At 47.8% G+C, this 24,326-nt stretch overlaps 14 protein-coding genes and 2 non-coding genes across 16 annotated transcripts; 7 read left to right on the top strand and 9 right to left on the bottom strand.

Moving 5' to 3' along the window:
* Nucleotides 1-139: 139 nt before the first annotated feature.
* Nucleotides 140-242, bottom strand: BABINDRAFT_t67. The gene has a single exon. It is a non-coding gene; the product is annotated as a tRNA-Met (tRNA).
* Nucleotides 243-533: 291 nt separating this feature from the next.
* Nucleotides 534-604, top strand: BABINDRAFT_t93. The gene has a single exon. It is a non-coding gene; the product is annotated as a tRNA-Gly (tRNA).
* A 1,553-nt stretch (nucleotides 605-2,157) lies between these two features.
* On the top strand, nucleotides 2,158-3,953 carry BABINDRAFT_160110 (uncharacterized protein). The gene has a single exon (XM_019128062.1). The coding sequence runs from the start codon at nucleotides 2,237-2,239 to the stop codon at nucleotides 3,671-3,673; it is 1,437 nt and encodes a 478-aa protein (XP_018987208.1). The 5' UTR covers nucleotides 2,158-2,236; the 3' UTR covers nucleotides 3,674-3,953.
* Nucleotides 3,954-4,324: 371 nt separating this feature from the next.
* BABINDRAFT_160109 (uncharacterized protein) lies at nucleotides 4,325-5,274 on the top strand. Its single transcript, XM_019128061.1, has one exon. The coding sequence runs from the start codon at nucleotides 4,741-4,743 to the stop codon at nucleotides 5,077-5,079; it is 339 nt and encodes a 112-aa protein (XP_018987207.1). The 5' UTR covers nucleotides 4,325-4,740; the 3' UTR covers nucleotides 5,080-5,274.
* Nucleotides 5,275-5,326: 52 nt separating this feature from the next.
* Nucleotides 5,327-6,406, top strand: BABINDRAFT_112597 (uncharacterized protein). Its single transcript, XM_019126854.1, has one exon. It carries the CDS (start codon nucleotides 5,575-5,577, stop codon nucleotides 6,250-6,252), a length of 678 nt encoding a protein of 225 aa, XP_018987206.1. The 5' UTR covers nucleotides 5,327-5,574; the 3' UTR covers nucleotides 6,253-6,406.
* A 574-nt stretch (nucleotides 6,407-6,980) lies between these two features.
* Nucleotides 6,981-8,061, top strand: COQ3 (hexaprenyldihydroxybenzoate methyltransferase). The gene has a single exon (XM_019128060.1). The coding sequence runs from the start codon at nucleotides 7,087-7,089 to the stop codon at nucleotides 7,924-7,926; it is 840 nt and encodes a 279-aa protein (XP_018987205.1). The 5' UTR covers nucleotides 6,981-7,086; the 3' UTR covers nucleotides 7,927-8,061.
* Nucleotides 8,062-8,229: 168 nt separating this feature from the next.
* CTA1 (Cta1p) lies at nucleotides 8,230-9,415 on the bottom strand. Its single transcript, XM_019131086.1, has 2 exons — nucleotides 9,165-9,415; nucleotides 8,230-9,120 (listed from the first exon to the last, which is right to left on the bottom strand). Exons 1-2 carry the CDS (start codon nucleotides 9,228-9,230, stop codon nucleotides 8,551-8,553), a joined length of 636 nt encoding a protein of 211 aa, XP_018987204.1. The 5' UTR covers nucleotides 9,231-9,415; the 3' UTR covers nucleotides 8,230-8,550.
* BABINDRAFT_160105 (uncharacterized protein) lies at nucleotides 9,382-10,042 on the top strand. The gene is made up of 2 exons (XM_019128059.1): nucleotides 9,382-9,717; nucleotides 9,763-10,042. Exons 1-2 carry the CDS (start codon nucleotides 9,596-9,598, stop codon nucleotides 10,022-10,024), a joined length of 384 nt encoding a protein of 127 aa, XP_018987203.1. The 5' UTR covers nucleotides 9,382-9,595; the 3' UTR covers nucleotides 10,025-10,042.
* Nucleotides 10,043-10,313: 271 nt separating this feature from the next.
* BABINDRAFT_160104 (FAD-binding oxidoreductase) lies at nucleotides 10,314-12,573 on the bottom strand. The gene has a single exon (XM_019128058.1). It carries the CDS (start codon nucleotides 12,451-12,453, stop codon nucleotides 10,747-10,749), a length of 1,707 nt encoding a protein of 568 aa, XP_018987202.1. The 5' UTR covers nucleotides 12,454-12,573; the 3' UTR covers nucleotides 10,314-10,746.
* Nucleotides 12,574-13,241: 668 nt separating this feature from the next.
* FCA1 (cytosine deaminase) lies at nucleotides 13,242-13,743 on the bottom strand (the record flags this gene model as incomplete). The annotated part of the gene is made up of 2 exons (XM_019131607.1): nucleotides 13,242-13,466; nucleotides 13,516-13,743. 2 exons carry the CDS (start codon nucleotides 13,741-13,743, stop codon nucleotides 13,242-13,244), a joined length of 453 nt encoding a protein of 150 aa, XP_018987201.1.
* Nucleotides 13,744-14,599: 856 nt separating this feature from the next.
* On the top strand, nucleotides 14,600-15,690 carry BABINDRAFT_160102 (uncharacterized protein). Its single transcript, XM_019128057.1, has one exon. The coding sequence runs from the start codon at nucleotides 14,643-14,645 to the stop codon at nucleotides 15,651-15,653; it is 1,011 nt and encodes a 336-aa protein (XP_018987200.1). The 5' UTR covers nucleotides 14,600-14,642; the 3' UTR covers nucleotides 15,654-15,690.
* A 108-nt stretch (nucleotides 15,691-15,798) lies between these two features.
* Nucleotides 15,799-16,599, bottom strand: RPS17B (40S ribosomal protein eS17; the record flags this gene model as incomplete). Its single annotated transcript, XM_019130330.1, has 2 exons — nucleotides 15,799-16,206; nucleotides 16,597-16,599. The coding sequence occupies 2 exons, from the start codon at nucleotides 16,597-16,599 to the stop codon at nucleotides 15,799-15,801; spliced, it is 411 nt and encodes a 136-aa protein (XP_018987199.1).
* A 462-nt stretch (nucleotides 16,600-17,061) lies between these two features.
* Nucleotides 17,062-18,008, bottom strand: BABINDRAFT_160100 (uncharacterized protein). The gene has a single exon (XM_019128056.1). It carries the CDS (start codon nucleotides 17,945-17,947, stop codon nucleotides 17,120-17,122), a length of 828 nt encoding a protein of 275 aa, XP_018987198.1. The 5' UTR covers nucleotides 17,948-18,008; the 3' UTR covers nucleotides 17,062-17,119.
* A 761-nt stretch (nucleotides 18,009-18,769) lies between these two features.
* ADA2 (chromatin-binding transcription regulator) lies at nucleotides 18,770-20,591 on the bottom strand. The gene has a single exon (XM_019128055.1). The coding sequence runs from the start codon at nucleotides 20,553-20,555 to the stop codon at nucleotides 19,218-19,220; it is 1,338 nt and encodes a 445-aa protein (XP_018987197.1). The 5' UTR covers nucleotides 20,556-20,591; the 3' UTR covers nucleotides 18,770-19,217.
* A 545-nt stretch (nucleotides 20,592-21,136) lies between these two features.
* Nucleotides 21,137-22,444, bottom strand: BABINDRAFT_32808 (snoRNA-binding rRNA-processing protein; the record flags this gene model as incomplete). Its single annotated transcript, XM_019131602.1, has 1 exon — nucleotides 21,137-22,444. The coding sequence occupies one exon, from the start codon at nucleotides 22,442-22,444 to the stop codon at nucleotides 21,137-21,139; it is 1,308 nt and encodes a 435-aa protein (XP_018987196.1).
* Nucleotides 22,445-22,781: 337 nt separating this feature from the next.
* BABINDRAFT_6506 (uncharacterized protein) lies at nucleotides 22,782-24,173 on the bottom strand (the record flags this gene model as incomplete). The annotated part of the gene is made up of 1 exon (XM_019132445.1): nucleotides 22,782-24,173. The coding sequence occupies one exon, from the start codon at nucleotides 24,171-24,173 to the stop codon at nucleotides 22,782-22,784; it is 1,392 nt and encodes a 463-aa protein (XP_018987195.1).
* Nucleotides 24,174-24,326: the final 153 nt, after the last annotated feature.

Below are 24,326 nucleotides of genomic sequence, written 5' to 3'. Positions count from 1 at the left end.
ATATGGAGTAGACACTACAATTTTAAGCCTCTCAAAACATCAGCAAAAAAATCGACTTTGGGGACGAAACAAGTACAACTGCTTTAGTATGACCCAAAAAGATGGCTTTGCATATGTATGAGGTCGAAAAAAGAAGCGCTGCTCCACGGGAGGGTCGAACTCTCGACCTTCAGATAGTTCATCACGTGACCCCGAAGGGCCCTGTTATGAGACTGACGCTCTGCCAACTGAGCTAGTGAAGCACTTCCTGGAAACTGTCAGGGTTCCAGCGCCTGTTGGTATTCCAGTCGGGGGGTTGTAATCAGTCATTGATTCACAAGTTACTTATCGTGATCTTCCACAAAAATAAAGATAATATTAAAACCAAGATCATTCTTAGATCTGGAAAACTACTTCCTTATATAGCTTTCTTCGGTGCCTCATTTGCTTTATGCGACAGGATTAGTTTCAGATACTCATTATCAAATAATCCTAGTAGCCTCAACTGGAACCTCATAAGGTTCCTGAAACAACTCTCTAACTCTGACAAAAAAGCGCCAGTGGTTTAGTGGTAAAATCCAACGTTGCCATCGTTGGGCCCCCGGTTCGATTCCGGGCTGGCGCATTTACTTTTTGTTGGAATATGATTGGATAATCTGGTTGGTTTATTCCTCTTAGAAAGGTAATGTTGGTGGATTGCAAACATTTGCCCTAAGGTTTGTGATACCGTAATTATCGGAGTTATTTTGGCATTGATGAGACGATTGCGAAGAGGATCTGTTCCTGACGGAATTATTCATAAGTATCGGGAAAGTCTCTAAAAGAGAGCCAGGCTTAGGGAGAATCAGATTTAGCCCTTAAATTAAACATATTTCTTATCTGGTTGCTTCTATAGTTCTCAATTAATAATATGCCGCCAGCTGACTTGGTCACTGAAGATTGTTTGTCCGCCTTTATTTGTTCTACAGACTTCGATACAGTTTCTCTCACCTTATCAGATACCTCGGTGCCTTAGCTTCTCCTCCGAGACTCACATCTGACGATGGTTTCAGGCTCGATGCTTGTTGATAAGTGGTCACGGGAGATATCGTCGAATGCGGATAATCACAGGCTAAGCGCCCAATTCTTGAGTTACACCCAAAAAGAAAAGTGAGAATGACCTTCAGATAAAATACATCAAGCTTGGATTTGGGGCCAGGTATCGCATTTCTCCGGCCGTGTGGGGTACAGGTAAGGCTTGTTATCTGTGCAATTTTCCTAGCTCGTGATAGCGGAAATTTGCCGGCTTCTCCACCTAAAATTCTGCCTTCTATGGCCGCCGTTCTGCAGCTGTGCGTTCCCTTGCGTTTGGTGATCGGGCTTTCGGTCCACCGGCCACAGAGCTAACCTCTAGCTAGCCGCGCTACAAGGGGGTTTGGCTGTCACCATCAAAATTCCGGGGCGGTAGCCGCCAAGCTTTTGACATAGCTAATATCGATGTTGTCAAAAATTACGATTAATAGGATGGCGGCTAAATACACATTGGTGGGGATCATCAGAGCCTCTAGATAGGAGATCTAGGCCAGGGTATCTTGATAAGCATTTACAAGAAATCCTGGAATAGCTCTTAAAGGCTAGTTATGCGCCAGATCCAGATTCCTCCGGAACCACAACGAAGGAAACCGATATCTTTAAGCGGAAATATATATGCAGGCTAAGTCACGGTACTAATCCGTCATATATATCGCTCTTCCCTCTGATCCTGACCGTCTGGCTCTGGCATCTAGTCGTGTACACAACGCTATCCTCTTCACTCTCTGGGTCAGCCAGTACTTGGTTTGGATGGGCTATTATTCCTAGACGTGGCGGCAACTTCTCATTCCCTACTTAGGTAATTTGACGAATGACCATATGTACGTAGAGCAATTTCATCGGGCAAGGATATTTCCATAATCGTGTGTGCTTTAACAAATAAAAAGTAACTCCCGCGGGTCTCCGAAAGAAGCAAATCCTCAACATCCGTCTCAGCAATTTTACCCCCACCGGCATGGCTATCCGCGGCAGGTCCCAAACAGGCTTCAACATGCAGGAGCTGCAGGATGCGGCGGATGTTGCATACCGCATTGATATCGAGAATATGTACTGACCCCAACTTTAAGAGTATTTATTGGCCTTGATTCCATCCCAAAATCTTTCACCGTTCTGTTATCATCAGAGTCATCACAACCGATATACTGGCAGTATTCCAATCCCCTTAACCCAAAAATACTAACCAATCATGTCCGCCGAGATTGAGAAGCACGGTTACGAGGTAGACGCTACTGAGAGCATAGACGACAAGCTGCAATTGCACAAGCTCAACGACTTTCACGCACTTGAAAACCTCGAAAAGTATAGGGAAATAAAAAGAGGACTAAACGCCCGCCACGTCAACTTGATGATCATTGGCTCATCCATCGGAACGGGGTTGTTCATCGGGTTGAGCGGGCCACTTGTCTCATCCGGATCCTTGTCCTTGCTTATCGGGTTTATCATCTGGTCAGCGCTTGTGGTATGGCCATTGATGCAGTGTGTGGCCGAAATGTGCTCATGGCTTCCGATTAAGGGCTCCCTTTTCCACTACGCTTCCAGATTCTGCGACCCAGCCTTGGGGTTTACCGCCTCGTGGATCTACTGCTACACCGCTATGATGTTTGTCTGCGTGGAGGCGGTAGCTGTGGCCGGCACTATCCTGTATTGGACCGATATCAATCCCGCCGTCTGGATCACCTTGTCCTTGGTCGCAATGTTTTTGGTCAACGTCTGTGCCGTCAAATATTTCGGCGAGTCCGAGTTCTTCATCTCGATGTTGAAAGTAGTCCTCATTGTGGGCTTAATGCTCTTCACTTTGGTCACCATGTGTGGGGGAAACCCTAAAGGCGATAAATACGGGTTCCGTCATTGGTCGGAAGGTGGGCTCACGAAGCAATACTTGGTAGATGGCACCACTGGAAAGTTTCTCGGGGTGTGGAAAGTCATGGTCTATGCGGCTTTCGCCGTTGGTGGGCCTGACACCTTGTGCTTCATTTCCGGTGAAATCATCCAGCCAAGAACCAACATCCCAATGGCAGGCAGGCGTTCATATATCCGTCTTCTCCTCTTCTACCTTGGCGGAATCTTCTTCATGAACAGTTTATGTGCCTCGAACAATGCGGAGTTGTTGCAGGCCCAGGCGGAAGGCAAGGCAGGAGCGGGCTCCTCCCCATGGGTTATTGGTATCAGAAGCGTTGGGGTCCACGGGTTGGACTCCCTCGTAAACGCTGGTATTATGATGTCCGCCTGGTCTTGTGGTAATGCGTTCGCCTACACTGCTACTAGAGGGTTGTATTCGGCCGCTCTCGCTGGTTTTGCTCCAAAGTTCCTTGCCACGTGTTTGCCCAACGGTGCACCAGTCTTCTGTGTGACTGCCTCGATCTTGGTCGGCTGTTTGGGCTACCTCTCGATTTCAAACACCACTGCCACTGTTTTTAACTGGTTTATCAACTTGGCCACCACTGGTTTGTTGTGCACCTATTTGGTTATGTTTCTTTGCTACTTCCAATTCCGTCGTGGCCTCAAGGCGCAGGGTTTTGTAGTGGGGGATCTCTACTACACCGCTCCGTTTAACTGTCAGCCGTACATTTCCTACGTGGGGTGCTTCTTGGTCTGTGTTACATTAATTTTCAATGGCTTCTAGATCTTCTTCCCCGGTCAGTTTTCTGTGGCTAATTTGTTTACTTGCTACTTTTGCCAGGTGTTTTTCGTCTGTCTCTACTTCTTCTGGAAGATTTTCCGAAAGACCAGAATCAGATCGCCCCTTGACGTGGACTTTATGTCGGGCAAGGACAAGATCGATATGGAAGAGGAGGCGGAAAGATTGGCTTTGGAGCAACATCCAAGGCCTCAAGGTACGGTTTGGAGAGTTCTCAACAAGGTTTCTGATGCTTTGTTTGGGTGAGTCAGAGGAAATACCCAGAATAGAATATATGTTTAAAGATTACCTGTATTGTGCATAGTACTACGCCTTAAGTGTTGTTATATCCTGGATCTGCTGCGATTCGCCAATGTTTGCATGGAATTTTTTGCGGTGGCAGGAACAATCCAGTGCCGGATAGACGTAGACCTTGTCATCTGGACCCTAACCGAATTAAGTACCTCCACGATATCCGTTTTGGGCGATATTTTAGATTATCGTAGAATGCCGTGCCGATCCCAATGGATGCGATAAGGATGTTGATAGACATGCAGACGCAATCCGGTACCATAGGGACATACGGCAAAGTTCCCCGTAGAGCGCTATTGAATTATCCTTCGGGCAAGGTGGAACTAACTTGATATTCCGCGGGAACGAGTATCTAAAACAAGCAAACGCCAAGAGATTCTGGCGCTAAACCGACTATAACGTGTATCAATAGCAATGTGAGAGATACCCGTGAACTTTTCTCCCTTCAGATAAGTCCCTGACGATACAAACCTATCAGAAGATGTAATTGATTCTAGCTCAGTTCTCAGTGCCTATCACCAGAAAGACATTACTCTAATTGTCACATGTGTACTAGCGTCCAAAGGGTATACAGAACCCCACATTCATGAACCTGAGTATCTCGTAGGTTGTTGAAAAACTCCGAGTATAAGTGATAATGCATCCCTGTTGGCTATCAGAGATCATTGTCTAATCTCGTACTGGTTTACAAGTATATATATGACGGGCCATCCCCCCTTCTGTTGTATCGCCTTTTGAAGGGATCCTCAGCTTTCCGAAACATGACATCTGGAAAAGAACACATCCAAGTGGAGAGTACTAGTTTGGATGCAAGCTACAACGAGCTCACTGATTTCCACTCCGAGAAAGATGCAGATAAATACGGACAGACCGAACGGGGGCTAAACTCCCGCCATGTCAACTTGATGATCATTGGCTCATTCATCGGGACGGGTTTGTTTGTGGGGATGGGTTCGCTACTCATCACATCTGGCTCCCTCTCCCTCTTTATCGGGTTTGTCATCTGGTTAGCGCTTGGTGTGTGGCCGAAATGTGCTCCTGGCTCCCCATTAAAGGCTCAATTTTATACTTTGCTTCCCGGTTCTGCGACCCCGAATTGAGGCTTACCGCCTCGTGGATCCACTGCTACACCGCCATGATGTTTATCTGTGTAGAAGCCGTTGCTGTGGCCGGCACTATCCTGTTCTGGACTGACATAAATCCCGCCGTTTGGACTACCCTCTCCTTGGTGACCATTTTCGCCAACAACTACGGAGAGGCAGAGTTCTACTCCTCCATGTTGAAGGTGCTTCTCATTGTGGGATTGATGTTTTTTTAGTCTAATCTCCATGTGTGGCGGTAACCCACAAAAAAATGCATATGGCTTCCAGTACTAGAGCGAAGGTGGTCTAGTGAAAGCATATTTGGTGGAGGGCAGCACCGGAAAGTTTCTTGGCGTGTGGAAGGTCACGATCCATGTCGCCTTTGCGGTCGGTGGCCCTGACTGTCTCGCCCTTATCTCTGGTGAAATCATCCAGCCATGAACTAACATTCCCATCGCCGGAAAGCGTTCATATATCCGTCTTTGTCTCTTCTATCTTGGCGGTATTTTCTTCATGAACTGTTTGTGCGCCTCAAACAATGCTGGTCTCTTGAAGGCTCGGGCTGAAGGCATTGCCGGTGCCGGCTCCTCCCCGTGGGTGATTGGTGTTAAAGATGTCGGTGTCCATGAGCTAGACTCGCATATCAATGTCTGTATCATGATGGCTGCCTGGTCCTATGGTAATGCCTTTACGTACACCACCACCAGGGTGCTCTACTCGGCATCGTTAGCGAGTTTTTCCCCTAAGTTTATGGCCACCTGTTTACCAAACGGGTCGTCTATCTACTGTGTGGGCTTCTCGATTTTGATCAGGTGTTTGTCTTATCTTTCCGTTTCCGACACTACGGCTGTAGTTTTCAACTGGTTTGTGAACCTAGCCACTACCAGGTTGTTGTGTATATACTTTGTCGTTTATTTGACGTACTTTCAGTTTCATCGTGCGTTCAAAGAGCAGGGATTTACAGAGGCAGATGCCTACTATAAGGCACCGTTCAACTGCCAGCCGTATGCCTCGTACTTCGGCTGTCTTATGGTGGTTTTTTCCTTGATCTTTAATGGATTCTGGGTGTTATTCCCGGGGAAGTTCACGGTGGCCGACTTGTTCACGTGTTATTTCTGCCAGGTGTTTTTTTGTGATGTTCTACTTTTTCTGGAAGTTTTTGAAAAAGACATTGATAAGAAACCCGCTTGATATGGATATTATATCAGGAAAGCATAAGGTTAATATGGAAGAAGAGGCGGGGTTGGCAGAAATCAATCAGAAGCCGGTAAAGACAGGCTGGTTCTGGAGGCTCAACCGCGGTATATCGCACTTTTTGTTTGATTGAGCGGTATGATTTAGACACTCCGGCAAGGAGACCGTGACTTGGGTACGTTATTTACATTAGACTGTATCTCTCGTGCGCGATGAAGAACCAGCTGCATTAATACGACACTGTTGACTTAATGGGATGTCACCTGAATTAAGTATCCTTAGATTACCCAGAAAAATACCGCCTGATGCAGTCACGTATTTTAAAATACGATTTTGCCTGTTGCCAAGTAACAACTAATCCGACCACCTTTTCGGTTAGGTTTTGTGGGTTGTTCCATAGAACCAGCTTCTTTACTGAAAGTCTTGTGTCAGGTTTCTACGCTCGTCACGGTGATCTGAATGAAACCGTCAAATCTCACGAACCCGTCTAGCTACGCTTCTCCTCGTGACTGCTACTTTCCGTAAATGCTTCAACCAAATTAAAATTTCCCGGATATTTAAATATATAAAAAGAGTACAATCAAAAATCGATACGCTACAACCATGAAAGGTTATTCCCGATGGCATCTAGGCTCTCCGAGCCGCTCGCACGTATGCAGGAAATCCTTCAAATTGCAACTTCTCATTCACCCCCATCCTATCCATATATTTTACCCTATCCCAATGAATGCCCGCTGTTCGGTTGTGAACCGGTGTATCGGCAGCCGCTACTTTTCGACCGTTCTCAGATCCCTCCATAATGAAAAATTAACTACAACGTCCGAGTCGGAAATGTCGCACTTCAACGCGTTGGCCAACACCTGGTGGGACGTCAATGGTCCGCAGCGCATTCTCCACAAGATGAATCTCTTGAGGATGGACTTTATCAACGAAACCATCAAGGCGCATCTCCCGTTGAATTTTGACGCCACATCTCCGGAAGAGGAGGTCTACATTCCGTGCTATAACTTGGACTTGTTGCCGGAAAACGTTCGGAACGCCATTTTGCAGGAGCAAGAAACGAAGCGTACCGCCATGGTAAAGACCATGCGGTTGAGCGCGCTCGATATTGGCTGCGGTGGGGGTATTTTGACAGAATCCATGGGCCGGATGCCGTGGATCTCGCACGTAAAGGGCATTGACTTATCGACCGAAGTGCTCGCAGTGGCAAAGAGTCATAAGGAGTTAGACCCGATGTTGAGTGAAAAGGTGAGCTACGAGTTGAAGCCGGTGGAAGACATTCCCGTGGAGGAGAAGTACGATGTGGTGACCATGTTTGAAATGCTCGAGCACGTGAACTACCCGTCTGAGGTGCTTACCCAGGCGTTGAGCAGGGTCAACCCGGGCGGCTGGGTCTTTATCTCCACCATCAACCGCGATTTTGTCTCGTGGTTCACTACCATCTTTATGGGCGAACACGTGTTGAACGTTGTCCCGGTGGGCACCCATACGTACGACAAGTACATTAACGAAAGTGAAATCCGCAACTGGATGGCTGACACAAAACAGGGAGTTGCTCAGTTTAAGGTTGCCAGTAGTAAGGGCTGTGTCTACATGCCCTTGTACGGCTGGAAGTTTACCGACTCGCCGCACGTGGGCAACTACTTCATGGCCATCCAGCGGTTGCTGTAGAGAGCCTGACTGTATATAGTATGAATTGACTGAGTTGGTTTAATTGGGGTGAAAATGGGTAATAGAATGGGATAGGGCAAGAGTATGAATAAGACTGGTGTGGCGTTAAATATACTTTAGAAGTTCTGTCTCTTGGTACAACTGTCGATATTACGAGATGGTTTTTGTGAAGTTGGCTCTGTATTAACCCGGTGCGTGTAGCTGTTATAGGTTTGTACACCATTGTTGATTAGTCAGTATTCACAATGGGGATGTTATCAAAACTGCCATTTCTGGTTCTTATAACATGTAATTGCTACAACTAGTCATAGCATGTGAATGTTTCATATCATCGTCACTGGCAGAAGCCTTATATCAATGTCATATTTTCTACATAGCACGGGTCGTTCCAGACTGTTTACCGGTTTAATCTAAAACCAAGATTAAACAATTCATGGGGTCAGCTATTACCAACATAATTTGGATTGGACCACAAGATTTGACCAAATATAATGACTTGACATATACATGGAATGCCATAAACTATACTTGTTAATTTCATTCCACCTAAACTCCAGTAATATCCTTACTCTTTCGTAATGATTATTTCCTTACGGCTTACACCGTATACTGGCACCATTTATCCTACTCCACAATCTTGGCCTCCTCAGGAGCTGCCTCCTCCACAAAGCTAGGTAGCGACTCATCCTGGAGATAGCTGGGCACGGAGCCACCAAAGTTCATCTCCGCCTCAAAGTCCATCTCCTCCCCCAACGCATCCAACTCGGCATCCAATTCACTCTCGGAAATGTCGTCCGGTACATCATAGCTCATAGACAACGAACTCTGGATCTCGTTCGACTTCTCGATCAAGTCCAACATCTCGTCCTGCAACGACTCAATCTTGTCGATATCAATCTTTCCGTAGGTCTTTTTCAATTCCTTATTGGTTGTCTTCATAGCATCAATGGTGATCATGGTATTCTTCAAGTTGTCGGTGGTCATGGACGCCTGACTCATGTTCCACGCCTGCGACTCCAACTGGTCTTTCTGGGTCTCGATCTGTTTGCGCTGCTTGAGCAACTTCATCGCCCGAGCCTTGAGCGCCAGTTTCCCGGGGCCGTCGCGCATCTTGGCGAGCTTCTGCTGGTATGTGAGCAACTCAGAGTTGAGTTTCGAAAGCCTGACGTCCAAGGAAGAGACTCTCTCGTCGATCTGAGGTGTTAGTAGGGCTCGTCGGGTACAGTACAGATACTTACGCCACCAATGGCATCGTTCAATGTGGGTTTTGGTGCGGTGTTTTTTGTTCCAAAGAGCCTATTCATCTTAAGCTTGAGGGCCGAGAGACGGGTTGATGGCAAAAGAGCTGATGGCGTTGATATCGATAAGAATGCAAGGCTGGGTAGTGCCACGACCTGAACAGCGCCACACCATCACCAGACTTGAGTGTATTCAACGCCCAGAATATTGGTAACTCGGATATTAAATATCTCCAATTTACTCTGATCCACCTTTTTTTATGAAATTACAATAAACATATAGAGACTGTTGAGAATCTCAAGTATACCCCCGCGTCTCCGCAACCCTCTTAGACGTTTTTTTCGCCGACTTTCGCGCCGCGTCAGAATATCAACTCGTTGACTTCAACGGCAAATCCCCACCAACTCTTTCTTTCTTTCATCACTCTATAATGGCCCCACAATTCAAGCGCGAAGAACTCGTTGTTCCATACGTCCACCACCCGGCCCCGGCTCGTAATGACGTGTCTGGCACCATCTCCCAGACATTACCTATGGCTGCCATGTTCATGAGGTATGTACCCCACTTTCACCGCTCTACTCCATACTAACGCTCTAGAAACAAGATGCTCTCGTGGGCCTCCTTATTTTTGGCCCTCCAGGCGTACTTGAACGAACCAAAGTACAAGGTTGCCAAGAAAGAAGCCTCTACCCCGCCGCTGATGGCCATTGGTCTTGCCGCCGTTTCTTTGGTCATGTGCTACATGGAGCTTGTCTTCCCGCAGTCAGGCTCCAACCAGGCCTCCCAATTTGCCAAGCAAGCTGCCGAAACTGCAGCCACCACCGCCAGCTCCATTGTTTCCGCCGTCACCTCTGCCTAGTTCTTGAAGAGAGCATTTACTTGGTGTGTCTCCTGCACTATGGATAATATATGTTGAATACGGATGAAGGTATTTGTAGAAGGGAGCTACTAAGTGGTAAGGTCCTAAATTATAGAAACGGGAATGCCTGTCTCCAGAAATATCAACGGTTTTGGAGCATGACTCTGTACTGGTGAGAGATTGACTTGGAAATATACCCAACTTTCAAGGTCAAGTTGAAAATGCTTAATATGAGCATAAGCATATCTGGTACTATAATTGTCAAGTTCCGCCTTAATTATGTGTGAGGCTGTCCTACAATTCATTGCAATTTAAGAGTTGCTTCAGTGGTGTACGATATTTATAGGTCGGCCCCTCAGCTGTCATCCGGCAACACAAACACGCCAGTGTGGGGTCGAAACTTCATTTGCACTATCTAGACAACACGGTCATGGGCCAATCTTGTATGTCTACTCACCCCAAAACCGACTCACGGGATTTCAAATACCTACCAAAGGTTTTGCATGACTTTCATATCTACCGATCACAATATCAGTGTTCGGCGTACAAGTACTTTGTTTAGCTAATACTCTGGTTGACGATTGTATTTTCAGTCTGTTTCCTTCCAGTGCTTTTCCCAATCTTCCCGATTGACTCCACGTTACACTGAAAAAGTTTCCTGTTTAGTGAAAACTGCTCTAACTTCTAGCACATACAAAGACTCAAACCCCTGCGCCTTGTCCCTAGTGCTTGCGGTTCTCCGTCGGATCAATCTTAAAAATCTTATCCGGATTCAACAACCGGAACGGGTCGAGTGCCATCTTCAACTTCCGCATCGTGTCAATCGTATCTTCGCCTAACTCCTGGACCAAAAACTCGCGCTTCCCGATCCCCACGCCGTGCTCGCCACTGACGGTTCCCTCGTTCGCGATGGCTCGCGCGGTGATCCGGTTCACAAGCTCCTCAGCAAGCGCATACTTCTCCGGGGGGAAAATAACACTGGCGTGGAAGTTGGCGTCCCCCAAATGGGCCACGATGTTGAGGTTCAAGCCGCTGTTCTCGACATCCGCCGCCGTCTCTGTCAACACCTGAGGCAATTTGGAGAGCGGAACCGCCACGTCCGTCGGCCAGAACTGCATGTCTGGGTTCAAACTCTTGCTCCAGGCGACAGAGGACCACAACGCCGCCCTTCTGGCGGACCACAACTCATCCTTATCGCTATCCCCAGCAACCTCGAGATTGAACCCGTTGTTCTTCTTGGCAATGGCCCGGATAGCCGCGGTGTTATCCTTCAAGGTACCAGGGGACCCACCAATCTTGAAGATCAACAAGTGGTCTTCAGCCCAGGTGCGGTTCGTCAATCCCGCAGCGTTCACCACCTTCATCTGTCTGGAGTCCATGAACTCAATGGCGTTCGCCTGGACGCCCGCGCGAACGATATCCGCAACGGTCTGGGCAGCGTCCTGGATCTCGCGAAAGTTGGCAATGGCAACGATCTCGTTCTGGGGGCGCACATGCAACTTCAACGTCGCCTCCACCACAATCCCCAACGTCCCCTCGCTGCCCACGAACAAGCCCGTCAAATTGTAGCCAGCGGAGCTCTTCCGCGGACGATTTTTCGTCTTGATTATCGTCCCGTCCGCCAACACAACCGTCAACGAAATCACGTTTTCTTTCATGGTCCCGTAACGGTACGAGTTGGTGCCCGAGCAGCTGGTCGCCACCATACCTCCAATCTTCGCCCCCGGGCCCGGGTCCGGTCCAAACATCAAGCCGTGCGGCTGGAGGTATTCGCCAAGCTCCTGCCAATCCACGCCCGCCTGGACCACCACGTCCATGTCGTCCTCGTGCAATGCGACTATCTGGTTCATGCGGCCCAAGTCGATGCATACGCCGCGGCGGGTGGGAATGAAATGGCCCTCGATGGACGTTGCCCCGGAAACCGGCACCATCGGCACCCTGTACTTGTAGCAGATCTTGACAATCTCCTGGACCTCCTCGGCGTTTGCTGGGTACACCACCGCCACCGGTCTCTCCAGTGGCTGTGCACGATGGAACGTGTACGAGTTGTCGGAATGCGAGTCCAACTCGTCCTTAGAGGTTGACACGTGGTCGTCGCCCACCACGCGACGGATCTGTTTCACCACCTGCATCATCGTCATGGAGTCGCAGTAGAAGGGGCGCGCGAGGTCCTCCACCTTTGTGGTGGAGGAGCCCGGGTATACATTTGGTGGTGGGTTGAACTCGTTTTTCTTGGTTGCGGCAATGAACCCAACTGTCCCTGCAATCCCTACAAGGAGCAAGGTGGTGACAATTCGTGCGTTGATCTCGGAAGACGCATCGGCTTGGGGCGGCTGTGGTTGCACTTTCTTGTAGCGCGCTGGCTCCGCGTAGGTTCTCATGAACGGAACATGGAGGCGCACAGGGCGTCTAATCACCCGGGAAAGCATTGGGCGGATAAGGAAAGGAGGAGGGAACAAGCAGTGGGGTGGGTTTTGTATGCAGGCAGAGAGGGCCAGTAAACGGCAGGAGAATTTTGCTTGGGATTGACGAGCGAAAAGCGATTGAATGCGGGGTTAGTACACTAGCCGTTGATATATTACGGTTTAAAACTCTATTGTATAACATGGTATATTTATAGCATTCATAGAATATTATCCGAAGGGCATTAGGGTTTGTTAGATCAGGGATATAGCCAATTCCGGTGTGGTCTTGAAATTATTGCAGCACGGAGGATTTAATCTTTGAGGATTTAATCTTTGAGGATTTAATCTTTGAGGATTTTCATGAGATATTATCTAGTGTGAGAGTTCTTTGGTGTTTTAATACGCCCCTCGAAAGTGTGTTATTTATAGGATTTCCAAAGGCTATCTCTCAATTCGCATATTAATTCATGGATGCGAAGCTGTATGAACGTAGCGGCCGAATTGTTCCTTCTCCCATAAAGTGTTATACTTTACGCGGCATGGCCTGGTAATATACCTATTCCAAGTTCCTCCATTCATGATAGTTTTATCTCTGAAGCACACAGTGTCTATTCCAAAGATCTTATTATCCCGATTGGACCTCCACAAAAGTTTATCAACGTTATCTCTAAATCGATTATTTACGTTTCATTTGATCTATACGAGTAAACAATTCAGTAAACCACCTAAATACTTTTGCTCCTGCCCTCTCCAGCTGCATGCGGTCGTTACGCAATCTTTGCATAACTTGTATATAATGCAAAACGCGGCATTTATTCGCCAATGTCTTCGAACCAGTCATGGGGTCTTTCCTTGATGAAGCGGGCCATCAAGTTCTTGCATTCTTGGTTTTCCATATTGATAACCTCAACACCTCTGGCCCTGAGCAAGTCCTCAGCGCCCATGAAGGTGGAATTTTCGCCCAAAACGACTCTCTTGACACCGTACAAGAGACAGGCACCGGTGCACATGCTGCATGGGGACAAAGTGGTGTACATCTGGCTCGGTTAGTAGTCAGCTAAGGCTGCAAAAAAGCAAGGTACATACGGTACAGTTCTTGTAAACGGAACCCTTGAGTCTACCAGCGGCTTCCAAGGCAGCCATTTCACCGTGCAAGATGGCGGAGTTGCTTTGGAAGCGCATGTTGTGGCCACGGCCCAACACGGTACCGTCCTCGGCGATCAAAGCCCCACCGATTGGGACCCCACCCTCAGCTAAGCCTTTTCTAGCTTCTTCCAAAGCAATCTCTAAGCCTTTCTTGTCGTCAAAGACCATTGTAATGTGTGTAATAAGGCAGGATATGAGAGTAGAGATAATGGGGGTGGGGTGTATATATAGTGAATAAATCAGCGTCTAAGCTTTTTTCGCTCGTCTACAATTCCCGCGCAATTATGCAGCAGCACAGTCGGTTATCGATGAGGTGCAGGACGAGGGACTTGTATTGGAGGTTGACAGAGCTTATAGTTAGGTATACTGATATTAGTTATTCAAACTAGAGAATGATCGGATGTGATAGACAGGAAATGCGAAACGGTACAGATTATCGTCAGCATACCTGCCTGGGTGTGTAATGTGAACCAAAATATCTTTTCATGCTGACATGTTAATGTCATTTATTGGCTACTTCAAAGCGTTACTGTAAATATATTGTATATTTTAAAGTTTGCATCTATATATACATCTGCCCGCAGTTGAAAAGGGTATATTTGGTAATATACGCCAATATAAGTCAATTCTGTGTGCAGATTGAATACAATTATCCCGTAAAATAACATGCAAAATTATTACCTAAATTGACACATATAATAATGAAATATAATCTTAAGCTTTAACTATATATCTAAAACACAGGTATACATAGACTATCCATTATATTATATAGACAACAACAGATGATATATATGAAGTGAAAAAATTAACTTAGTGCTTGAAGTTTCGATTATAGCCGGTCTGACGTATAATTAATATGGCTACCGCGGCCCAGTGATGTGCAAGTTATATGCATGTCCTCCCCGTTCCGCCGCACACAGAAACATACAACCAGTGCTGGTGATACAAACCAAAAGTGGGTGTTGGGCGGCTAATATCTCAAAAGCGTGCTGTTCTTGGTACCAAATTTATCTTGCAAAAACTCTTCTCTCAAATCCTTCTTCCTGTCGAAACTGCCACACGATATGGGGAACAAACGGAAACTAATTAGCCTGAAGGCTGGCGATTCGGCTGGCATTCCGCTATTTAAAGATCCAAAGATTGTCACAAAAATTCCTATTAGACAAAAGTCACGTAAAGCTATACCTATTGTAACCCCAAAAGTTAGGGGGCAGTTAAAAAACTTCCCAGGGCGTAATCAGACACCAGCGTTCGTCAGAGCTGGAACGCCACGAGCCACCCGTACCTCAAAGCGAATCCCTTCTGATAACCAGTTCTCACTAGAGAAAAAACTGGTGGCTCAAACAGCCACAGGAGATACCCCCAATGATAAATTTCATGGTAAGATATCCTTGCTGCCTATATTTCCGCCCAAAACACCCGCTCTCACTTCTAACGAAGCTATCGCACAGGCGACATCAACTAAACTTGGAAACACCCCAAGGATTACGAGAAAGAACCGATACCAGATCGACCTGAAATATAACCCTGATTTGTCCCCAACCGAAAGATTGATGAAGGACAGGAGCCTTCACGATACAGACATATCCTTCGGAGTTGTCCTAGATACGTCCATGGCCAAGATTCTCCTGGACGATCCCAACCTCTCGTGTTCAACCCAAATCAAAGACAAGGAAAATGTTGACCCTGGTGAACCAAAATACATTTTCTATCAAGAGATTACCCCTTCCCCCTCGGTGGACAATTCCAAACGAATTTCAAACACACTGAGCGTCAGCAGTGCCAACTTTGACGATCTACTCCGGCAATTCGAGCACGATCCAGCCTACTTCGCTACAATGAGCCCTAGTGACTTGGAAAAATGGAGTACTGCTGGGTACCTGTTGCTCGGGGACTACTCCGAGCTTAAAAAGCAGGCGGCTGCCGCCAGGAGTAGATTAATTCATGGGCAAGCCGTCATACAAGGGGTGTTGCAGCACCATGCCGAGAACCAGGGCGGCAGCGGGAGGGAGACTGATCCAAAAGCTAGGAAACTCTCTAGGTTTGGCAGCGCGATGCTTAACATACTTGGCTGAAACCGATTCTTTAGTGTTTCTAATCTACAAACAAGGAGTATTTTTATGTGTTTTCATATAATTTGTACATCCCGAAAAAAAAACTAAACTGAATTATAATAAACCCGCGAGTATGACACGGTTTATAGCAATTGCAATGTTAGACTTAGTTTCTCTTTCTGAAACGCTGACCTCTCTGGGCAGAGACCTGGACAACGGAGACTGGCAACTTGAAGCCCAAAGACTTGACCAAGTCAGCGGTGGCTTCATCCAATTCCAATTGGTTCTTGGTGTGAGACAAGTCCAAGGCAGAGATTTCTGGAACGTACTGGTCCTTTCTTTCTCTTTCTTCCTCCTGCAACTTGAAAGAAATACCTCTAACTGGACCCTTCTGAATACGCTTCATCAAGTGGGTGGTGTAACCGGCAATCTTGTTTCTCAATCTCTTGGACTGGATGATAGCGATCTCAGAGGTCAATCTCTTGTTGGTTTCGAAATCCAAAGTCAACTTTGGGTAGTAACGTTCGATAAGGACCTTAGAGGCTCTCTTGACTGTCTTAGTTCTAACACGACCCTATATATGTTAGTATGCTATTTTGAGCTGGTTGAAAAGGATCCCAACAGGGTACACTAGTATCAGAAACCATGGATGCAGAATACCCGGGGAGGGAAGAGACGCGGGCATAGAAAGTGCGGTGTTGGATATTGTGGATGTCTCGAAGACTGATCAAAATAGCACCACAATTGTGGGAGCCTTAAGCTAATAGGAGTAAATAAAGCCACCTGGTTATTTGGGCCATCTCGATAATCGTCTGGAGGGAGATGCCTGTGTTTGGACGGGCAAGATGCAAAAATTTTCATGGTAACATCGGACGCTTCGACGATGGGAATCTGATATATCCCGGTTGCTGATATGGTGGACTAGTGGGTGCTCTTTTCAATATCAACGGTAGCAGGTACATACCATTTTTACTGATTATTGTACTGTGAACAAACCTTTAAAACTTGCTTGTTGGTAGGTATTTTTTTTGAGTACGTAGTTTTAACCAGAACGGCCTAGCTAGCACACAGTAACTTGGCGCTGCCCCCCGAAGCGCACTATGTCCAGCCCACCTCTCTCCCACACTACCGTGCACACTATGGAGACGTCGGCCGCTACACTACACTGGTGAAAATTCTGAAGCGGTGCGGCTTAGACACACAGAATTTGACATTGCCATTTTTCAATTTTCTTACCGCCAGCCTTTGACCTGCACAAAAGTTTCACCTATCGAAAACGGCAAATGCTCGTCGTCCATGCGTAGGTTTTTTCAAACGAAAGCGTTTGAGTTTTTCGCAAGAGTTTGTGACTGTGAAAAATCAGGTAAAGTACACGTGATTTACATTAGGGCTACAGGTATAGCTTCCAATGCTGCCTCTTACAATATTATGCAGGATTGTTAACACATGTATTATACAACAACTGACGTGGATGACTACAGAAATGCCTAGTCCTTCTTTCCGACGGCGGTTTCATGGTCGATAGTAGGACGATATCCCATGGTGTATGCCTTCTTGGAGAAGCGGGAATAGACGATACCATACACCCCACCCGCAGTCAAGAGGATACAAACTATAAGCGAGAGGATGTAAACAGGCGTAGACACACCGTTCAAAGAGTTAGGCAACTTGTAGAAACCGCCGTTGATGGGGGTTTCAGAAGTACCGGTACCGCTTGTTTTGAACCATTTAACTGCAACCTTCAAAGTCATGGAGTCCCCAATCACGTATCTGTTCGCTTCCGTAGAGGAAGACCAAGAGATGGCGCTGATGGGCGTGTTTTGTTCTATGGCACTGGTAAACAACACGTTGATCGAGTCGTCGATGTCTAAGTGGGACTCTTGGATGTTACCCCTAAAGTTGAATCTCAACGGGATGTAGGCCTTTTCGGACTTGGCCTCGCCCGAGTCGGGGTTACTCAACGGCAAACGACAGGAAAACGGGGCATCTTCGTGAACGTAGTATTGAAATTGGTGAAACAATTCATCGGTAAAGCTAAAGGTGCAATTGAACTCAGCGTCTGTGCCATAGTGGAAAGCAATGGGCTTGCCCGTCTCAGCACACAGAGGGAACGGGGCATACAAGACATTCATGTTTTCGTCAAACTTGTGCTCGCCATTGTTTTCGACGTCCCTTTGGGTGCACTCTAGCGGGATTTCTTGGTTGTTATCATAAGGAATCATGGGTGGGACCTCGTCATCACCGGTTCTGGGGTACCACTCGGCCGTCACTGGCACCAATAGCGGGATAATTAAGATTAATGAAGGGATTCTCATATTCAGAGGCGTGCTTATTTGATGCAGAGAGTAAGGGTCGGGTATGGGGTGCTAGCGCGATGAATGCTTAAACTAGTTCCCGAAATAAATACGTCTGGAAGATCTTATTATGGGTTGCACGATGACGTATGGTGAGGATTTTCTATTATCCTGCATAGCTTATCTCAACGTTATGTATGCCCTGGACCTAACCCCGGCGACTATCTAAAGATCAGCCCAGAGTATGCGAGCTTATTATGAGGGAACTATCCAGTACGAGCTAAAAAATAAGGTTATTCCATTAGGTATTACTTCAACATGGTAGTTTATTAAACCAAAAGACAGTGTTATCAATCACTTATGTATAAGGATGTCACACGGCGAACACTAGATACTGTAGTAAGCGTGTAGTTGTCACATAATAGGGATCGATACCTTTATATAAAGAGGCCGATTCCTCCCTCTTTTATCTTATATGTATTATATAGCTAATCAGTATACTGCCATGAGTATGATCTGCTTAGCCATGCCTCTACAAGTTGAAATTTACCAGAGAATTCCCGCTCATCTGCACAAAAAGGCTTGACGAATGTCGCTGGGCTATCCAAACTTCCCCCAAGGCTACACTATTTGGGATTATGCCACACCGGTTTGTCTGAGCAGTCCATTCGATACTTAAACCTCCCCGTCAGCTTGAAAACCTTACACATACATGATAACGCGTTTGAAAACTACAGTAAGTGGAAAGAAGGAATCAAACTAGCATACCCAGAGATGGAACTTGATGATTGCACGCTGAACTGCAAGTTCCATTAGTTATCTATGAAAATACCATTTATAGGTGGGATACACAAATAGAGGAGGACTAGAGGTCCATATATACCGAAATAGTTATTATACCGAAATGTAGTACGATCGGTACGTGTAAAAAAACGCACATTATTACATGGCACTTTTGAAGATACAAGGAGTGTAATAAATATAAGGCATGTCCCGAGACATATCAGAGTATAGCCGTAATAAAGACGGTTCTGTTCACGAGAAAACCCTTTAAAGTATATCTATCTGACACTATTTTTGAACCCAGCTTTGTAAAGCCATATCCATAATAGCTATGCCGAGTAGCTATAGTAAGCTTCGCCATGGCCCACACCAATCAAGTCACATACCAAATGGTTTTATCCACTGCCCAAATTGCCAATGAGCAAGAGTACAGGGTACTCATTGACGGATCACGTATAAAACCCCTCCTCGCGCTCTATCCAAACGTACTCCTCTCTGTAGCCCCGTATCACCCCTGGTTGATCCAGCGCTGGGTGACAAAGAATTCAAAAATCTTACTGGCCTTGTTCACGTCAATTTTCAAGCTCTGCCTGACCTCCTTCTTCTTCAACACGCCGTCGCTCTTGGCGGCATCGCGCATCAACTGGTGCTTGATGGCCATGTATGGCTTCGGGTACATGCGCAAGGATGCACACAAAATCTTTTCATCCTGCGACAAGAGATCAAAGTCAGCGGCGCCGGAAATGTCCAACGGCTGGTTAATGTTCTTCTTGGGCGGCTTGGTTTCCGGCTGTGGCGTGGCGGACCCACGGCCGCGCGGCGTGCCCAATGCATTGGACGCGATGGAGTTGGCCGTGTGCCGCGAGCTCAACGCAGAGCCGGCGCCGAACCGCTGTAACGCGTTCAACCGCACAATCTTGTCCTTTTCAAATCGGTTCCCGGCCTCGGCGGTGCGAATGCCGTTGCGGCGCCACGTCTGGAGCTGCTGGATGCGGATGCGGCACCGCAACTCCGTGAGGATATCGCGCAGGAAGTCTTCAAAGTCTGCAGGCGTCATTACGCGGATCATGGCATTGATCTTCTTCAACACCTCCTTCTCCTCCTTCAGCCGCTTCTTGTCGAGCGTGATGTTCTTGCGGTATTCAAGCAACCCATTAAGCAACATAATGCGCTTGCGCTCGGCTCGTGTGGTTAACCGCGAGTTGTAGATATCTAGAATGGTCAACTTCAAGTCGATGTCGTTCGGCTGATCGTCCGGATCGAAGATCATCTCCTTCACCGTGTGTTCTGCCTCGTCCTCCACCTCGTGCTCGAACTCCATCCGGCCCGGCATGTAGCCCTGAATTTCATGACAGAGCGGTACCGAGGCGCTGGCTTTGGGCTTTGGCGGTGGTAACGGCCCGTTCTTCTTGCGCTCCAAGCGCTCGAGCCGCTCCTTGCGCATTGCCGCAAAGACCTGCGGCGTGATGTGCGACAAGTCTGTATCCGTCTCGGGGAGCGGGTAGTCTTTGCTCTGCAAGTAGCAGCGCGTGTAGTGCTCGCCCACCTCCTCTTTTGTTCTACTGCCGATGTGGTCGCTGACGTCCTGCCAGTTACCCAACCCCAACTGCTCAGCGCCTTCTATTAACAGCAACTCCTCGTCTGCACCCCAATCCTTGTCGAAGATCGGGTACGCGTGCTGCTCGATGATGCGGTACGCGTGCCATGGCTTGTGGTTGGCTGTCGCGGACCCGTTGGCAAAGCACGGCACACACAAGTCGTACTCGTTGCACACCGCACAGCGGATGCGCACACGGTTGGTGCAATCGGACGAGCACACGTCGCAATGGAATTTCCCGGCAGCCATGGTGTGTGATGGATGGATTGGTGAGTGGCGATGATGGTGTTGATAGCTGGCGGCGTTTTGTTTTGTTTTGTTGGTGGGGGGACGACCTCTTAAAGTTTCCCCGGGACAGTACGTCATCGAAGAGCTAAAAGGTGGGGTCACATGAATTTTACGGTGGTGTTTAATAATTGCTGAAGGTGGATCCTTATAAGTGGAGATTTAAGGATAATTGCGGCGGATAAAATAGATATGCAAACATAGAGGTATGGTATTTCTGGTGGTGTAATGTAGGATGGAGTTACATAATAGGTGCAGCGACTAGATCGAGTAACCGATTAGCTGTGAATTATTAATACCTGACTGCAACCACAACGTTAGTATTTCAGGCTGACTGGCCTAGGTGGTTTGCTATACACTGAAAGCTCAAATATCTGACCAGGCCAAGTACCTTCAATCATGCCGAGCCGATAGTCAGATCAGGACCTAAGTCAAACATTAACACGATAGGGACTTAACCCTGAGATGCAGGTCTTACACAATTTTGAATCATATTACAAGTGATACATAACCATCCTAAACACATACCATCACAAACACACTCTCTAGTTTCTCACCTTCTTGATAATTGCCTGCAACAAAGTCTGGATGCGTTCGGTAGGCTGCGGGTCGGACTGCAAGAACCTCTCCTGTAAGTAGGTGGTGAACATGGCGGTAAAGTCGTCCTTCTGGGCCTGTTCCTGCATTTTCGACTTGTAGGCGATGAACTTGTTGACCACAAACTGCAAGGTGGTGGCAAACTCGTTATCGTCAAAGCTCATGGTCCTGAGCGGTAACACAACGTCCAACATCTTGGTTCTGGCGTCGTTAGGTAATTCCTGGTTCAAGTAGTCCACGACATGACCAGACAAGTAGGGGCGGTCCAACTCGGTGAACTGGTCAAATACCGCCAAAAACTCGTGGGCAATCTCGTACGCTCTGTCAACCTTTCTGGCGGCATTAAACTCGTCAGACGGCATGGTCTTCAACAAGCTTGGCATTGCCACGTCAAACACGGCCAACACAACGTTACCACGCAAGGCAGGGTTGGTGTCTGGGTTCCCGAGCATGTTTATGTCCGCTTCTGGCAACTGGTTCAACTCTTCGCGCAAGTCCTCATTGGTGACAGACGGCAAGACAATCTTGTCACTGGTGTGGTCAGGCTCGTCGATCGCAAGGTTAGCGGAGCTTTCCACCGATTTTGCCACGTCCTGTTGCTCACTGTCCATTTGCTCCTGCTGCTGCTTCTCGGTGATAAGCCCTAAGACGCGTCTTCTGGCCAATAACCTGGTGATGTAGGCCAACTCAAACTTTGCGTACGAGAGCCACAAGGTCATGGACTCCGGGTTGAAGCGTAACCCCTTCTGCAACAAGGTACGGGCCCCCTTTGCGTTCGCGTTGTCTTCGAACTCGTACTTGGCCGCGCTGATCCACGCGTCCACGTTTCTTGGCTGCAACTGCAACAATCTCGTGTAGGCCCTGTAGATCACTTTGATGGCACCATTTTTGCGTGCAAACCGCAAGTACGACCCCCAAATGTTCAAGTCGCCGGGGAACTTGCGGGTGGCTCTGTCAAAAACAAAGAGCACACGTCTCATCCCCGCCCAGTCGGAAATCGACGGCTTGGTCTCGATCAACCCAGCACGCGATAACCTAACGTATCTCTTCTTTCTCAACTTCTCCAAGTTGGTTTCGAACTCGGTGTACTTCAAGAAATCTCTCGGCTTGGCCCCTCTGCCGGTGATGCGGTGCTCAAAGTCAGTTCTTCTTCTCATGATCATCGTGATTTCGCCCTTGTCAAAGAGACCCTTTCTCTTGAGATCTTCCAACTCCGGAACGGACTGTTCAAGGTAGTATCTAACTTTTTCGGCCATGGTGGTGAGTAGGAGAACGTTGAGAGAGTGATAGCGAAAAAAATTATAGGAAAAAAAATTTATAGCTGCAAGTGAAAATGTGCGGCTCAGGTCAGTAGTACATGCAGGATATAGGATCAAAGATGTCAAGGACAAGGAAACCTAGTGTAACCCATGGGGAATTATCGGGAGTGGTGGTTTTGTGAGATAGTTCCAATTCGATAGCCTCGGTTATACGCACTATTGTTTTTATTCTGGCAAAAATCACTATCCGATGCATGGAACTTTCCGCGGTTTCTGGTCCATAAGCCTTTATCCTACAAACCCGCTACTTATTCACATTCTATTAACCTAAATCTTACACATCGCTCATCTCCAAGAGAATGGAGGCATTCTTCAAACCAGCCTCCTGGATTGTCTTGTTCAACTCGGTGAGTAAATTGGTGCGTTGGCTAGTCAAGACGAACGGCCTATCGCTCACCTGCTCGAAGGTTGCCTTGATCACCTCAAAGATCACCCTGACAGGATCTTCTACACCGAAACGGCGCACCACACGCTTCCCGTCGCCGGTACGGATCTGTATCCGAGTGGTGGTGGCGGGGTCTTGGGGCTCCTCGTGACTCACGGGTTTAATTTCCGCAAACAAGCGTTGCTCAGGAGACAACCCATCGGCTTCTGGTACCTCGGGATCGGAGTCTAAATCGATTGGGTTGCTTTCATCCCCCTCTATTATTTCCACGGCATCAGTGTCTTCGACAATCTCGCCCATCGACTGCTTCATGGCCAACTCGAACTGCTGTTCCTCGGTCAACTCCGATGGGTCGAGTCGCTTCTTGTGTGTGACGGTCGGATTGGAGTCCTTCCCGACGGTGAACCGATCGAGAAACTCGTACACCTCAGTCTTCCAGTCCTCTACATCCGGGTTTTCGCTCCACAACTTTAACCGCTCGCCAGTCAAGGGATCCAAGATCGCGATGTGCGGGTAGTCGGTGAACGGGTAGAACTGGACATAGTCGGCCGCGATGGGGGCGTCGGACTGGTACTGTAAAAAGATAAAGTGCTCCTTCACGAGCTGCTTCACCAGCGCGCTCGACCACAAGTCGCGGTTCAATATCTGGCACCGAAAGTCAGTGTTGTCCTGGATGTTGACCAAGATCCATTGTTTTGTTTGTCTTCCCAACGTTTTGGCTTGACCCAACGCCATTTTGCTAATGATTTCGAACGGTGGCCGAAACATGTCAGCCAACTTCTTGCGGTGCTCGCGCCTCTCCCTGACCTCGCGATCTGCCGCCGTCTCAGCCCGTTCCTCGTCCTCGTAGTCGTCTTCGTAGTCATCGCTCATCTCCTCGTCTGACACCTCATATTGGTTGAATACGCCTCTGTTGCCACCGTTACCGAACATTGCCAGTGTCGGAGCGTTCTGGGGCATCAAACGGCCCAAACCGCCGAAAGAGAACCCATCCATCCCGTCATCCACTAACGTGTCGTGGTAGTGGGCGTTGGAATCTGCATCCCTCACGTCGCGTGGCTCTTGGTATGCCTCGCGCTGCAATTGCTGAGCGAATTCAGCGTCTTCGTCGGCGGTTTGGCTGACGGTGCTCCCGTTTCCGCCCACCTGTGCCCCCCCGTGCTCGAAGAAGAGTGCAATAGCGGTCTCCAAGTCGCCGCCGGCCATTTCAAGAAACTGTTTGGCCACGCTGTTGTCGGACGAGCCTGTGATGGCTAAAAATGTGTCAATTTGTTCGTCCATGGTGTGATGATGGATGGTAGCACTTTGTGGCGTTGATATGTTTTAACATGCTGCCAGATTTTTTTCGCAGGATAACGGGAGGTATCAGATGCAGGATAATTATGTCAGGTGCAGGTTGCTACATAGCCGGGGCCTTATCTGATTTTCTGGGTA

The sequence above is a fragment of the Babjeviella inositovora genome (genome assembly GCF_001661335.1).
Source record: "Babjeviella inositovora NRRL Y-12698 unplaced genomic scaffold BABINscaffold_2, whole genome shotgun sequence".
Lineage (NCBI taxonomy): Eukaryota > Fungi > Ascomycota > Pichiomycetes > Serinales > Babjeviella > Babjeviella inositovora.
This window is presented reverse-complemented; position numbering and strand designations above follow the sequence as displayed.